General features: G+C 67.8%; 3 protein-coding genes across 4 annotated transcripts; all 3 read left to right on the top strand.

Moving 5' to 3' along the window:
* LOC136305677 (cleavage and polyadenylation specificity factor subunit 6-like) lies at positions 1–4,571 on the top strand. 2 transcript variants are annotated; one of them, XM_066208980.1, is made up of 4 exons: positions 1–409; positions 1,962–2,118; positions 2,351–2,436; positions 4,213–4,571. In XM_066208980.1, exons 2-4 carry the CDS (start codon positions 1,995–1,997, stop codon positions 4,567–4,569), a joined length of 567 nt encoding a protein of 188 aa, XP_066065077.1. In that variant the 5' UTR covers positions 1–409; positions 1,962–1,994; the 3' UTR covers positions 4,570–4,571. The 2 variants fall into 2 exon arrangements, with proteins under 2 accessions (XP_066065077.1, XP_066065076.1); XM_066208979.1 differs by having other exon boundaries at positions 1,981–2,118.
* A 510-nt stretch (positions 4,572–5,081) lies between these two features.
* Positions 5,082–9,087, top strand: ERCC1 (ERCC excision repair 1, endonuclease non-catalytic subunit). Its single transcript, XM_066208978.1, is given in 11 exon segments — positions 5,082–5,671; positions 5,826–6,078; positions 6,081–6,135; positions 6,137–6,248; positions 7,057–7,160; positions 7,405–7,504; positions 7,775–7,851; positions 7,925–8,024; positions 8,614–8,685; positions 8,798–8,866; positions 8,948–9,087. Coding segments are annotated over 11 exon segments (1,113 nt in total). The 5' UTR covers positions 5,082–5,554; the 3' UTR covers positions 9,002–9,087.
* A 1,970-nt stretch (positions 9,088–11,057) lies between these two features.
* Positions 11,058–15,930, top strand: LOC136305679 (relA-associated inhibitor-like; the record flags this gene model as incomplete). Its single annotated transcript, XM_066208982.1, has 6 exons — positions 11,058–11,245; positions 12,251–12,280; positions 12,385–12,489; positions 14,320–14,383; positions 15,512–15,633; positions 15,748–15,930. Coding segments are annotated over exons 4-6 (360 nt in total), but the record flags the coding sequence as incomplete, so codon positions are not given.
* Between the last annotated feature and the right edge of the window lie 18 nt (positions 15,931–15,948).

Raw genomic sequence — 15,948 nt, forward strand, 5'->3', positions numbered from 1 at the left:
GGGGGAGTCCGGGATTCGCCCCCAGAACCGGGAACGGAAACCTCGAACGGGAACCGGGAACGGAACCGGGAGCCCCTGACCGGAACCGGGAGCCCCTGAACGGGAACCGGACCGGAACCGGGAGCCCCTGACCGGAACCGGGAGCCCCTGACCGGGAACGGAGCTCCCGAACGGGAACCGGACCGGGACCGGAGCCCCCTGAGGGGGATCGGAGCTCCCGAACGGAACCGGGACCCCCAGAACCGGGACCGGAGCTCCCGAACGGGACCAGGACACCCAGAACCGGGAGCGGAGCCGCCGAAAGGGAACGGAACCCTCTGACCGGGAGCGGGAGCGGAGCCCCGGGACCCGCTGGCCGGTACCGGCGCCGGTGGGAGCCCGCGCCCGCAGCGGTACCGGAGACAGGCAGGTACGGGGGGACGGGAGGGGACGGGGGGGTTTGGGGACAAAAGTGACACTGGAGGGGACACATGGACAGGGGAATGGGGGGGGACACACGGGGGGACACAGGGATTTGGGGACGAGCGACACCGGGGGGACACACGGGGACGGGAGGGGATTTGGGGACGAGCGACACCGGGGGGACACACGGGGACGGGAGGGGATTTGGGGACGAGCGACACCGGGGGGACACACGGGGACACAGGAATTTGGGGACGAGCGACACCGGGGGGACACACGGGGACGGGAGGGGATTTGGGGACGAGCGACACCGGGGAGACACACGGGGACACAGGAATTTGGGGACGAGCGACACCGGGGGGACACACGGGGACGGGAGGGGATTTGGGGACGAGCGACACCGGGGGGGACACACGGGGACACAGGAATTTGGGGACGAGCGACACCGGGGGGACACACGGGGACGGGAGGGGATTTGGGGACGAGCGACACCGGGGGGACACAGGGGGACACAGGAATTTGGGGACGAGCGACACCGGGGGGACACACGGGGGGACACAGGGATTTGGGGACGAGCGACACCGGGGGGACAAGGAGGGGATTTGGGGACGAGCGACACCGGGGGGACACACGGGGACGGGAGGGGATTTGGGGACGAGCGACACCGGGGGGGACACACGGGGACACAGTAATTTGGGGACGAGCGACACCGGGGGGACACACGGGGACGGGAGGGGATTTGGGGACGAGCGACACCGGGGGGACACAGGGGACGTGGGGGGACACAGGAATTTGGGGACGAGCGACACCGGGGGGACACACGGGGACAAGAGGGGATTTGGGGACGAGCGACACCGGGGGGACACACGGGGACACAGGAATTTGGGGACGAGCGACACCGGGGGGACACACGGGGACGGGAGGGGATTTGGGGACGAGCGACACCGGGGGGGACACACGGGGACACAGGAATTTGGGGACGAGCGACACCGGGGGGACACACGGGGACGGGAGGGGATTTGGGGACGAGCGACACCGGGGGGACACACGGGGACACAGGAATTTGGGGACGAGCGACACCGGGGGGACACACGGGGACACAGGGATTTGGGGACGAGCGACACCGGGGGGACACACGGGGACAGGAGGGGATTTGGGGACGAGCGACACCGGGGGGGACACACGGGGACAAGGAGGGGATTTGGGGACGAGCGACACCGGGGAGACACACGGGGACACAGGGATTTGGGGACGAGCGACACCGGGGGGACACACGGGGACAAGGAGGGGATTTGGGGACGAGCGACACCGGGGGGACACACGGGGACACAGGGATTTGGGGACGAGCGACACCGGGGGGACACACGGGGACACAGGAATTTGGGGACGAGCGACACCGGGGGGACACAGGGGGACACAGGAATTTGGGGACGAGCGACACCGGGGGGACACACGGGGACGGGAGGGGTTTTGGGGACGAGCGACACCGGGGGGGACAACAGGGGACGTGGAGGCGCCGTGACCCCCCCGCTGTCGCCAAAGCCCCCAGACCCCCCCAGGGTCCCGCTGTCCCCACAGGCGGGGCCGCCCCGATGCCGCACGAGCCGGGGGTGGCCCCGGGGGGGTCCCCGCTGTCCCCGCCCCTCCCGGGGACCCCCCAAAAAGGGGCGCAGCCCCCCCCGGGCAGCGACTCCGAGCAGGATTCGGGGTTTTCAGGTAGGCGGGGGGCGGTGCCGGGGGTCTCGTCCCGGGGGTCCCGTCCCTGGTCCCGGGGGTCTCGTCCCGGGGGTCCCGTCCCTGGTCCCGGGGGTCTCGTCCCGGGGGTCCCGTCCCTCGTCCCGGGGATCCCGGGGGTCCCGTCCCGGGGGTCCTATCCCTTGTCCCGGGGGTCCCGTCCGGGGTCCCGGGGCTCCCGGTCCCGAGTCCCGGGCTCATTCCCGCTCCGCAGATTCGGGCTCGGAGCACCTGGGCAGGTGCGAGCGGACGGACACGGAGCAGCCGCCGGTGCTCGGCCACGCCCACCCGGGCCCGCAGGTAACGGTACCGGGATGGGCCGGGGTTCCGGTACCGGGATGGGCTGGATCCGGGAGCATCCGGGACCGGGATGATTGAAATCCCGGTGGTTCCGGTCCCGGGACGTTCCCATTCCCGCTGTCCCGGTCCCGGGACGTTCCCAATCCCGCTGTCCCGGTCCCGGGACATTCCCAATCCCGCTGTCCCTGTCCCGGGACGTTCCCAATCCCGCTGTCCCGGTCCCGGGACGTTCCCAATCCCGCTGTCCCGGTCCCGGGACGTTCCCAATCCCGCTGTCCCTGTACCGGGACGTTCCCAATCCCGCTGTCCCGGTCCCGGGACGTTCCCAATCCCGCTGTCCCGGTCCCGGGACGTTCCCAATCCCGCAGTCCCTGTCCCGGGACGTTCCCAATCCCGCAGTCCCTGTCCCGGGACGTTCCTAATCCCGCAGTCCCGGTCCCGGGACGTTCCCATTCCCGCTGTCCCGGTCCCGGGACGTTCCCATTCCCGCTGTCCCGGTCCCGGGACGTTCCCAATCCCGCTGTCCCGGTCCCGGGACGTTCCCATTCCCGCTGTCCCGGTCCCGGGACGTTCCCAATCCCGCTGTCCCGGTCCCGGGACGTTCCCATTCCCGCTGTCCCGGTCCCGGGACGTTCCCAATCCCGCTGTCCCGGTCCCGAGACGTTCCCATTCCCGCTGTCCCGGTCCCGGGACGTTCCCAATCCCGCAGTCCCGGTCCCGGGACGTTCCCAATCCCGCTGTCCCTGTCCCGGGACGTTCCCATTCCCGCTGTCCCGGTCCCGGGACGTTCCCAATCCCGCAGTCCCTGTCCCGGGACGTTCCCAATCCCGCTGTCCCTGTCCCGGGACGTTCCCATTCCCGCTGTCCCGGTCCCGGGACGTTCCCAATCCCGCTGTCCCTGTCCCGGTCCCGGGACGTTCCCAATCCCGCTGTCCCGGTCCCGGGACGTTCCCAATCCCGCTGTCCCGGTCCCGGGACGTTCCCATTCCCGCTGTCCCGGTCCCGGGACGTTCCCAATCCCGCTGTCCCGGTCCCGGGACGTTCCCATTCCCGCTGTCCCGGTCCCGGGACGTTCCCAATCCCGCAGTCCCGGTCCCGGGACGTTCCCAATCCCGCAGTCCCGGTCCCGGGACGTTCCCATTCCCGCTGTCCCTGTCCCGGGACGTTCCCAATCCCGCTGTCCCGGTCCCGGGACGTTCCCAATCCCGCTGTCCCGGTCCCGGGACGTTCCCATTCCCGCTGTCCCGGTCCCGGGACGTTCCCAATCCCGCAGTCCCGGTCCCGGGACGTTCCCAATCCCGCAGTCCCGGTCCCGGGACGTTCCCATTCCCGCTGTCCCTGTACCGGGACGTTCCCAATCCCGCAGTCCCTGTCCCGGGACGTTCCCAATCCCGCTGTCCCTGTCCCGGGACGTTCCCATTCCCGCTGTCCCGGTCCCGGGACGTTCCCAATCCCGCTGTCCCTGTCCCGGTCCCGGGACGTTCCCAATCCCGCTGTCCCGGTCCCGGGACGTTCCCATTCCCGCTGTCCCGGTCCCGGGACGTTCCCAATCCCGCAGTCCCGGTCCCGGGACGTTCCCAATCCCGCTGTCCCGGTCCCGGGACGTTCCCATTCCCGCTGTCCCTGTACCGGGACATTCCCAATCCCGCAGTCCCTGTCCCGGGACGTTCCCAATCCCGCTGTCCCTGTCCCGGGACATTCCCAATCCCGCTGTCCCGGTCCCGGGCCGCTCCGTGTCTCCGTCCCCGGTCACTCTTGTCCCCTCCCGTCCCGCAGCCCCCGGGACCCGCCCGTCCCCTGCTGCTGCTGCTCCCGGCCCCGCCCGCGGCTGTCGCTGTCGCCGGCTCGGAGGGGACCCGCCGGTGTCCCCCGGTGCCACCGCCGGAGCTGTCGCCGTGTCCCCGCGGTTCCCTGGGCGGGGCGCTGCTGGCGGTGCTGGCGCTGCGCACCGGGGCCCTGCTCCGCCACAACCGGCGCACGCAGGGGGATATCGCGACATTGCGGCGACACACGCGGCTGCTGGCCCGGGCCACCCGCGACCCCCGCGTGTGGCCCCGCCTGTGTCACCTGCTGGGACCCTCCGGGGGTCCCCGGGAGCCCCCCGGCTTTGGGGAGGGGGCGGGAGGGCAATAAAGGGGTGGCACCGATGTGGCTCCGAGTGCTTGCTTGGTGGCTTCTGGGGACCTTGGTGGCTCCTTGTCATCCTTGTCCCCTCCCTCGGGTGGCTTTTGGGGACTTTGGTGGCCCCTTGTCATCCTTGTCCCCTCCCTCGGGTGGCTTTTGGGGACCTTGGTGGCCCCTTGTCATCCTTGTCCCCTCCCTCGGGTGGCTTTTGGGGACCTTGGTGGCCCCTTGTCATCCTTGTCCCCTCCCTCGGGTGGCTTTTGGGGACTTTGGTGGCCCCTTGTCATCCTTGTCCCCTCCCTCGGGTGGCTTTTGGGGACCTTGGTGGCCCCTTGTCATCCTTGTCCCCTCCCTCGGGTGGCTTTTGGGGTCCCCCCGTCGTTCTGGTGGCCTTTGGGGTCCCCCCGTGTCCCCCCCGGGCTGTCATTGTCATGGGGGGGCGTGGCCGCGGATCCATAGCCACGCCCACCAGCGCGCGGCGGTCACGCCCCTTCACCGTGGTGAGAAAGGGGGCGCGGTTCGGCGGTTTGATTGACAGTGCAGCGGTCCAATCGGGAGGGGAGAGACTCGGTCACGCCCTTTCCGCGGTACCGGAGCGCGCGCGCGGCGGTTCCGGAACCGCCAAAACAGAACCCGGGACCCCAAAACCGACACCGGGACCCCAAAACCGACACCGGGACCACAAAACCGACACCGGGACCACAAACCGACACCGGGACCCCAAAACCGACACCGGGACCACAAAACCGACACCGGGACCCCAAAACGGAACCCGGGACCCCAAAACCGACACCGGGACCACAAACCGACACCGGGACCCCAAAACCGACACCGGGACCCCCCCGAACCCGACGCCGGGACCCCCCGGAACCGAACCCGGGACTCCAAAACCGACTCAGAGACCCTAAAACCGACCCCGGGAACCCCTGAACCGAACCCGGGACCCTAAAACCGGGACCCCCAAAACCGACCCCGGGACCCCCCGAACCCCGCCATGGACCCGGCCCCGAATTCCGGAGCCGCCACGGACCCGGCACCGGAACCGACACCAGCAGCGGGGGGGAAGCGGCGCCGTTTCACGCTCCGGCAGGAGGGACCCGACGAGCCTCCGGTACCGGCGGTGGCGGGAGGGGACACCGGGGACATCCCGGGGACCGGGAACTGGGCGGGTGGGGACACCGGGGGTCCCGGGAGGGGACACCGGGGACATCCCGGGGACCGGGAAAGGGGCGGCGGGGGGGAGGTGACCGCCGTGTCCCCGCCAGGTGCCGTCGCTGTTCCGAGCCTCCGCCGCGCCCCCCGCGGTCCCGGTGCCGGTTCCGCTTCCGCCCGGTCCCGGTTCTTACGCCGAGTTCGTGGTGCGGGGCTCGGGGGGCACCGGGAGGGTCCCGGCGGGAGCGGTCCGGACCCACGGGGAGCAGAATCGGGACCGGGATCAGGACCGGGAGCAGACCCGGGATCAGAACCAGCACCGGGACCGGGAGCAGAACCAGGACCGGGAGCAGAACCGGGACCGGGGGAAGGACCGGGATCAGAACCAGAACCGGGACCGGGATCAGGACCGGGATCAGAACCAGAACCGGGAGCAGACCCGGGACCAGGAGCAGACCCAGGCCCGGCCGGTGCCGGCCCTGCCCGTGCTCAAACCGGGCACCAAGAGCAGCAGCATCATCGTCAGCCCGCGGCAGGTGGGCGGGGCCATGTCGCGACATGGGGGGTGGGTACTGTCCCCGATATCGTGGGGTCTGGGGCTGATGTCGCGACATGGGGGGTGGGTACTGTCCCCGATATCGCGGGGTCTGGGGCTGATGTCGCGACATGGGGGGACTCTGACCCTGATATCGCAGGGTCTGGGGCTGATGTCGCGGCATGGGGGGGACTGACCCCGATATCGCGGGGTCTGGGGCTCATGTCGCGGCATGGGGGGACTCTGACCCCGATATCGCGGGGTCTGGGGCTGATGTCGCGACATGGGGGGACTCTGACCCCGATATCGTGGGGTCTGGGGCTCATGTCGCGGCATGGGGGGACTCTGACCCCGATATCGCGGGGTCTGGGGCTCATGTCGCGGCATGGGGGGACTCTGACCCCGATATCGCGGGGTCTGGGGCTCATGTCGCGGCATGGGGGGACTCTGACCCTGATATCGCAGGGTCTGGGGCTGATGTCGCGGCATGGGGGGACTCTGACCCCGATATCGCGGAGTCTGGGGCTCATGTCGCGACATGGGGGGGACTCTGACCCCGATATCGCGGGGTCTGGGGCTGATGTCGCGACATGGGGGGACTCTGACCCCGATATCGCGGGGTCTGGGGCTGATGTCGCGACATGGGGGGACTCTGACCCCGATATCGCGGGGTCTGGGGCTGATGTCGCGGCATGGGGGGACTCTGACCCCGATATCGCGGGGTCTGGGGCTCATGTCGCGGCATGGGGGGACTCTGACCCCGATATCGCGGGGTCTGGGGCTGATGTCGCGACATGCCGTGCCCCCAGCGTGGCAATCCGGTGCTGAAGTTCATCCGAAACGTCCCCTGGGAGTTTGGGGACGTCGTCCCTGATTACGTCCTGGGCCAGAGCAGCTGCGCGCTCTTCCTCAGGTGAGCTCAGGTGGGCACAGGTGAGCCCTTAGTGTCCCCTCAGTGTCCCCAGGTATGCACAGGTGTCCCCAGATGTGCACAGATGCGTCCTCAGTGTCCGCAGGTGGGCACAGGTGTCCCCTCAGTGTCCCCTTAGGTGTGCACAGGTGAGCAGAGGTGTGCCCTCGGTGTCCCCAGGTGTCCCCCCAGGTGTGTCCCCAGGTGTGTCCCCAGGTGTGTCCCCAGCTGTCGCTGTCCCCCCCAGTCTCAGGTACCACCACCTGAACCCCGAGTACATCCACGAGCGGCTCCGGGCGCTGGGGCGGAGCTTCGGCCTCCAGGTGCTGCTGCTGCAGGTGGACGTGGTGAGGCGTCACTGTCACTGTCGTTGTCACCGCGTCACTGTCACTCCCTGTCCCTGTCCCCTAGAAGGACCCCCTGTCCCTGTCCTCTCACCTGTCTCCAGGTCCCCTCACCTGTCCCCATGTCCCCTCACCTGTCCCCATGTCCCCTGACCTGTCCCTGTCCCTGTGTCACCTGTCCCCACAGTGTGACCCCGCGCAGTCTCTCAAGGACCTGTCCCCATGTCCCCTGACCTGTCCCTGTGTCACCTGTCCCCTCACCTGTCCCCGCAGCGTGACCCCGCGCAGTCTCTCAAGGACCTGGCCAAGGTTTGTCTCCTCACCGACTGCACGCTGCTGCTGGCCTGGAGGTACGGCCTGTCCCCTTTGTCACCTCCTGCCGCCCCCCGGGGTGTCCCCTGATGTCCCCAAACGTCCCCCCAGCCCCGAGGAGGCCGGCAGGTACCTGGAGACCTTCAAATCCTACGAGCAGAAACCGCCCGACCTGCTCAAGGAGCGCGTGGAGCACGACTTCCTGTCACGGGTCTGTCCCCAAAGTGTCCCCAGGGGGCCCCAAAGTGTCACCAGGTGTCCCCAAGGGTCCCCAAAACTGTCCTCATGGGTCCTCAGGTGTCCCCAAAGTGTCCCCAGGGGTCCCCAGGTATCCCCAAGGGTCCCCAGAACTGTCCTCATGGGTCCTCAGGTGTCCCCAAAGTGTCCCCAGGGGGCCTCAAAGTGTCACCAGGTATCCCCAAGGGTCCCCAGGTATCCCCAAAGGTCCCCAAAACTGTCCTCATGGGTCCTCAGGTGTCCCCAAAGTGTCCCCAGGGGTCCCCAAAGTGTCACCAGGTATCCCCAAGGGTCCCCAGGTATCCCCAAAGGTCCCCAAAACTGTCCTCATGGGTCCTCAGGTGTCCCCAAAGTGTCCCCAGGGGTCCCCAAAGTGTCCCCAAAGTGTCACCAGGTATCCCCAAGGGTCCCCAGGTATCCCCAAAGGTCCCCAGAACTGTCCTCATGGGTCCCCAAACTGTCACCAGGTGTCCCCAAAGTGTCCCCAGGTGTCCCCAAAGTGTCACCAGGTGTCCCCAGTGTGTCCCCAGCTGTCCCCAGCCCGATGTCACCTCCCCCCGCAGGTGACAGACTGCCTGACCAGCGTCAAATCCGTCAACAAAACCGACGCCCTGAGCCTGCTGGGGACCTTCGGGGTGAGCGACATTGTCACATTGTCACCTCTGTGTCACGCCCCGAGTTTGTCACCTTCGTGTCCCCCCACCCCGAGTTTTTGTCACCTCGGCGTGTCCCTCCCCTCCCCCACAGTCGCTGGCGGCCGTGGCCGGAGCGTCCCGGGAGGATTTGTCCCTTTGTCCCGGCGTGGGACCCCAAAAGGTGAGGGACAAAAAGTGACCTCGGGGACACTTGGGGACATCGGGCACACCCCCGTGACCGTGTCCCTTTGTCCCCAACCAGGCCAAGCGACTCTTCGATGTCCTGCACGAGCCTTTCCTCAAGACCCCGCGGTGACCCCAAAATCCCCCCAAAATCCCCCCAAAATCCCGATTTTGGTTTTTTGGTAATAAACGACGTTTAGTGGCGACAAAGGTGACAAAGGTGACAAAGGTGACACTCGGCGTCACTCCCGCTCCTCCCCTTTGTGCTTCTTCTTCTTCCTCCTCTTCCTCGTGGCCCCCTCGGGCTCCTGGGGGGTCACCGGGGGCTCCTGGGGGGGTCCCGGCCCCTCCCCGGCCTCTGTCCCCTCCTCGGGTGGCGTTGTCCCCTCCGCTGTGCCCGTGTCCCCAAGTGCCACCGGCCCCGCCGTCCCCTTGGCCTTCCTCCTCCTCTTCCTCGCGGGGGGGCTCGCCGGGGGGCTCGCGAAGCTCTGGGCGATGGTCAGGGACCCCCGCAGGGGGGGGGGCGCAGGCCAGGGTCCCCCCGGAGGGGACGGGGGACAGCAGCAGGGGACAGTCCGGCGTCCCCGGGCCGGCCCGCAGCACGTAGAGCTTGGACGTGTCGGTGTCGTTGTTGTCGTTGTCATTGTCACCGCCCGCGGGGGTCCGCAGCCGCTCCAGGCCGCTCAGGGGCACCGGGCAGCCCTCCAGGCTGGGGACAACGGCATTGTCACCTCCCCGTTGTCACTGTCACCCCCCCATCATCATTGTCACCTCCCCGTTGTCACTGTCACCCCCCATCATCATTGTCACCCCCCCATCATCACTGTCACCCCCCCGTTGTCACTGTCACGCCTCCCCATAGTCGTTGTCACCTCCCCATTGTCATTGTCACCCCTCAGTGGCACTGTGACCCCCCCCCATGGCAGTGCCACCCCCGTGTTCTTGTGACCCCGCCATTGTCACCCCCCCCCCACGTCCCCGCTGTCCCCCCACTGTCACCCCTCCATGTCCCCATTGTCACCCCCCATGTCCTCATTGTCACCCCCCCATGTCCCCATTGCCCCCTCCCACTGTCACCCCCCATGTCCTCATTGTCACCCCCCCATGTCCCCATTGTCCCCTCCCACTGTCACCCCCCATGTCCTCATTGTCACCCCCCCATGTCCCCATTGTCCCCTCCCATTGTCACCCCCCCATGTCCTCATTGTCACCTCCCCGTGCCCCCCACGCTGTCCCCCCCCGTGTCCCCCCTCCATGTCCCCATTGTCCCCCTCCCCGTGTCCCCCTTTGTCACCCCCCGTGTCCCCCCCCCGTTGTCACCTCTGGGGACAGAAGTCCTTGGGGGCGCGGATCAGCCACAGCTCCGAGCCCGGCCCCCCCAGCGGGACCCCCCCGGCCACCGCCTCAAATTCGGGGGGACACCGGAACCGCAGCGGCCCTGGGGACACGGCTGTCACCCCCGGGCCACCCTCGGGGTCCCCGTCAGTGTCCCCTCCCCTGTTTTCCCCTGTCCCCCCCCAATGTCCCCCCAATGTGCCCCGTGTCCCCCAATGTCCCCCACACCCCCAAATGTCCCCCCAATGACCCCCCAATGTCCCCAAATGTCCCCCCAATGTCCCCAAATGTCCCCCCAATGACCCCCAGACCCCCGAATGTCCCCAAATGTCCCCAATGTGCCCCCAATGTCCCCCCAATGACCCCCACAGCACCCAATGTCCCCAAATGTCCCCCCAATGTCCCCCCAATGACCCCAAACCCCCGAATGTCCCCAAATGTCCCCCCAATGACCCCCACACCCCCCAATGTCCCCCAATGTCCCCCCAATGACCCCCAGACCCCCCAATGTCCTCAATGTCCCCCCCAGGCCCACGTGTCCCTCCGCGCATCCCCGCCCCCCCCCGTCCTCAATCTCCGCCACGTCCCCGCGTCCCCCACCACCCCCAGACCCCCCCAGTGTCCCCAAATGTCCCCAAATGTCCCCAAGTGTCCCCCCGTGTCCCCCCCCTCACCCTCCATGCCGCCGCCGCCGCGTGCCCGCCCGGCTCCGCCTCCCCCCGTCCCGCCGCGCACTTGGTACATTCCTGGGCGGGGCTAGAAGGGCGTGGTTTTCCCACAGACCACGCCCCATCGCGTCTTTATATGGGCGTGGGCGTGGCCTCCCGCGGGCGGCATTTAAAGGCACAGTGACCCTCCCCCCGGAACGACCCCGGCCCCGGGGGGAGGCGGGGGGGAGGGAAACCGGGCCCGGGGGGGGTCGGGGGGCTCCGGAGGGGCGGGGCCGGGGATTTGGGGAGGGGGAGATCCGGTCCGGGCAGCGTTCCCGGCGTGCACCGGGACGGGACGGGCGGGGGCGTGGCCGGGAGGAGCGGAGCTGCAGGTACCGGGGAGGGGCGGGAAAGTTTGGGTGGGGGGAGTTCCCCCCCCGAGGGAACGGAGACCCCCCCCGAGGGATCGGAATCCTTCCCTGGGACCCCCCGGGATCCCCAAATCCTTCCCTGGGACCCCCCGGGACCCCCAAATCCTTTCCCGGGACCCCCCGGGACCCGAATCCTTCCCCGGGACACCCCCGGGATCCTCAAATCCTTCCCCGGGACACCCCCGGGATCCTCAAATCCTTCCCCGGGACACCCCCGGGATCCCCAAATCCTTCCCCGGGACACCCCCGGGACCCCCAGATCCTTTCCTGGGACCCCCCCGGGACCCCCAGATCCTTCCCTGGGACCCCCCCGGAACCCCCAAATCCTTCCCTGGGACCCCCCCGGGATCCCCAAATCCTACCCTTGGACCCCCCGGGACCCGAATCCTTCCCTGGGACCCCCCCCGGGACCCCCAAATCCTTCCCTGGGACCCCCCCGGGATCCCCAGATCCTTCCCTGGGACCCCCCCGGGACCCCCAAATCCTTCCCCGGGACCCCCCCGGGACCCCCAGATCCTTCCCTGGGACCCCCCGGGATCCCCAAATCCTTCCCTGGGACCCCCCCCCGAGGGATCGGAATCCTTCCCTGGGACCCCCCCTGGATCCCCAAATCCTTCCCTGGGACCCCTCCCCCCCGTGGGATCCGCTCCCCCCTCCCGTGGGATTTCAGCCCCCCCCCCCCCGGGATTCCTTTCCCGTGGGATCCCTTCCCCCCCGTGGGATCCTCCCCCGGTGTTTAGGATCTTTTTCCCGTGGGATCCGTTCCCCGTTCCCGCCCCGCCCCCGTCCCCGCCCACCCCCGGTGCCCCGGGGCGCGGGTGCGGCCCCCCCCGCGCCCTCCCCCGCGTGACCCAGCGCTCTGGAATTGGGCGGAGGGAGGGAGAGAGGCCGCGGGGACGCGCCCGACACACCGGGACCCCTCCGGTAACTGCTAGGGACTACCGGGAGCCCTCCCGTACCTGCCAGGGACTACCGGGACTCACCGGGACCCCTCCGGTAACTGCCAGGGACTACCGGGACTCACCGGGACCCCTCCCGTACCCACCGGGACTCACCGGGACCCCTCCCGTACCCACCGGGACCCCTCCGGTAACTCCCAGGTATCTACCGGGACCCCTCCGGTAACTCCCCAGGGACCAGCGGGACCCCTCCGGTACCTCCCAGGTACGCCCAGCACTCACCGACACCCCCCGGGACCCCCCCAGGTACCCCCAACACCTACCGGGACCCCCCCAGGTACCCCCCAACACCTACCGGGACCCCCCCGGGACCCCCAACACCCACCGGGACCCCCCCAGGTACCCCCCAACACCTACCGGGACCCCCCCGGGACCCCCAACACCCACCGGGACCCCCCCAGGTACCCCCCAACACCTACCGGGACCCCCCCGGGACCCCCAACACCCACCGGGACCCCCCCAGGTACCCCCAACACCTACCGGGACCCCCCCAGGTACCCCCAACACCTACCGGGACCCCCCCAGGTACCCCCAACACCCACCGGGACCCCCCCAGGTACCCCCAACACCCACCGGGACCCCCCCGGGACCCCCAACACCCACCGGGACCCCCCCAGGTACCCCCTAAAACCCCCCGGGACCCCCCCGGGACCCCCCAGGTACCCCCTAAAACCCACCGGGACCCCCCCCGGGACCCCCCAACACCCCCCGGGACCCCCCCAGGACCCCCCAACACCCACCGCGACCCCCCCCCCCCGCGGTTACCGGAGCCCCGGGTGGGATTTGGGGGAAAATTTGGGGAGTGGGAATTTTTTTTGGGGGGGGGGAGGGGTGTACTGGGGTGCCCGGGACCCCTGGGTGGGATTTGGGGTGCAGGGGGTGGGGGGGGGGTGACACCCCCTGGTACCTCAAAATCCCACCCTCACACCCCTCAATCCCCCCCCTCACCCCCCCAAAAATCCCCCCCCCCCCCCCCCAAAATTCCCGCTCCTCCCGGGAATTCCCATAAAAATCCCCAAAAAAACTCCAAAAATCCCCCCCAAAAACGGGGGTCCCGCCCCGTTTTCTCCGGGGGGGGGACGACCCCAGCAGGGCCCTGCCCCGGGGGGTGGGCGGAGGCCGCTCCCCCCCCCCGCGCCCCGATGGATTAATTAGCGCTAATTACTGTTAATTACCGTTAATGACTGTTGTGCTGCCGCTGCTGACGAGCCCCGAGCGGGTCCCGGCACGCCCCGCCCGCGGCGTTCCCAGGGCGGCGCGGCTCGGGGGAGGGGGGGTCCCCAAAATCCCCCCGGGGACCCCTCCCCACCCAGAGCCCCCGTCCAAAAACCCCAAATCCCCCCAAAATCCCGGACAGCGCCCTGGAAAAAGGCTGAAACTGCCCCAAAAAACCTTAAAGTGACCCCAAAAAAGGCTTAAACTGCCCAAAAAACCTTAAAGTGACCCCAAAAAAGGCTTAAACTGACCCCGAAAAAAGGCTGAAACTGCCCCAAAAAACCTTAAACTGCCCAAAAAACCTTAAACTGACCTGAGAAACCTTTAACTGCCCAAAAAACCTTAAACTGCCCCAAAAAAGGCTTAAACTGACCCCGAAAAAAGGCTGAAACTGCCCCAAAAAACCTTAAACTGCCCAAAAAACCTTAAACTGCCCCAAAAAAGGCTTAAAATGCCCCGAAAAACTTTAAAGTGACCCCAAAAAACCTTAAACTGCCCCGAAAAACCTTAAAGTGATCCCAAAAAAACCTTAAACTGCCCAAAAAACCTTAAACTGCCCCAAAAAAGGCTTAAACGGATCCAAAAAACCTTAAACTGCCCCAAAAAAGCCTTAAACTGCCCCAAAAAATCTTAAACTGCCCCAAAAAACCTTAAACTGCCCCAAAAAAGGCTTAAAATGCCCCGAAAAACTTTAAAGTGACCCCAAAAAACCTTAAACTGCCCCAAAAGGCTTAAAGTGACCCCCAAAAAAGTCCCTAAATCGCCTCAGCACCCCTGAAAAACGCCCCAGACGCCATCGGGTGCCGCCCCCCCGGTGTCCCCCGGTGTCCCCTGAGCCCCCTCCCCAAATGTCCCCCCCAGGAGGTGACAATGGCCAGCGAGCGGCTGCGCAGCGCCCAGGACCTGCTGGACCTCACCTTCCAGTGTGAGCGGGGGCTTTGGGGACCCCCCCCCCAAATCTGTGTCACCCCAAATCCGTGTGTCACCCCGAATCTGTGTGCCCCCCACCCCAAATCTGTGTCACCCCAAATCTGTGTGTGCCCCCACCCCAAATCTGTGTCACCCCAAATCTGTGTGTCACCCCAAATCTGTGTGTGCCCCCACCCCAAATCTGTGTGCCCCCCACCCCAAATCTGTGTGTGCCCCCACCCCAAATGTGTCACCCCAAATCTGTGCCCCCCACCCCAAATCTGTGTGTGCCCCCCACCCCAAACCCTTCTCCCCCTTACCCCAAATCTCTCCCCACCCCAAATCTGTGCCCCCCACCCCAAATCCATGACCCCAAATCCCTCACCCCATATCCCTGTCCCGAGCCCTGGCCATGCAGCCACCGCAATTCCCTGACCCCAGACCCCAGACCCCAAACCCTCAGTGACCCCAAACCCCTGAGCCCAGACCCCTGACCCCAAACCCTCAGTGACCCCAAACCCCAGACCCCTGACCCCAAACCCCAATTGCCTGACCCCAAACCCCAGACCCCTGACCCCAGACCCCTGAGCCCAAACCCTCAATGACCCCAATTCCCTGACCCCAATTCCCTGAGCCCAGCCCTCCCGCGTCCCGCAGCCCTGGCCATGCAGCCACCCCAATTCCCTGACCCCAGACCCCTGACCCCAAACCCTCAGTGACCCCAAACCCTCAGTGACCCCTGACCCCTGACCCCAGACCCCTGACCCCAATTCCCTGAGCCCAGCCCTCCCGCGTCCCGCAGCCCTGGCCATGCAGCCACCCCAATTCCCTGACTCCTGACCCCAGACCCCTGACCCCAATTCCCTGACCCCAAACCCTCAGTGACCCCAAACCCTCAGTGACCCCAGACCCCTGACCCCAGACCCCTGACCCCAATTCCCTGAGCCCAGCCCTCCCGCGTCCCGCAGCCCTGGCCATGCAGCCACCCCAATTCCCTGACCCCAGACCCCTGACCCCAAACCCTCAGTGACCCCAGACCCCTGACCCCAAACCCTCAGTGACCCCAAACCCTCAGTGACCCCTGACCCCTGACCCCAGACCCCTGACCCCAATTCCCTGAGCCCAGCCCTCCCGCGTCCCGCAGCCCTGGCCATGCAGCACATGGACCTGAAGCAGGTGGAGCTGGACTCGGCCGTGGCCAAAGTGGACGAACTGTCGCGGCAGCTCGAGTCCCTCTGGACCGACGGGCCGGGACCCCCCCCCAAGGTGAGACCCCTCCGTTTGGGGAGGGGGCGTCCCCCCTTTCCCCCCCCCCCCGAAACCCCTTTACCTCCAAACCCCCAACCCCTGGTTTTTTGTTTTTAACCCCTCCGCGGCCAGGAGCAGAGCGGCCGCCCGGGCCGGCGGAGCCTCCTCCTCCTCGGGGACAGCTCGGAACTGGGGGGGGGTCTCGGGGAGCCCCTGGGCAGCCCCGGCTCGCCCAGACCCCAGACCCATTTTTTGGCTGGGGGGGGTGAAGAACGAGCCCCCTCCCCTCGGCCCAAGGTGCTGGCGGTGCCCGGAGTGGGCCGAGCCCCCTCC

The sequence above is a fragment of the Chamaea fasciata genome, unplaced genomic scaffold (assembly GCF_029207755.1).
Source record: "Chamaea fasciata isolate MVZ Bird 193981 ecotype frontalis unplaced genomic scaffold, bChaFas1.0.hap1 SCAF_569, whole genome shotgun sequence".
Classification (NCBI taxonomy): domain Eukaryota; kingdom Metazoa; phylum Chordata; class Aves; order Passeriformes; family Sylviidae; genus Chamaea; species Chamaea fasciata.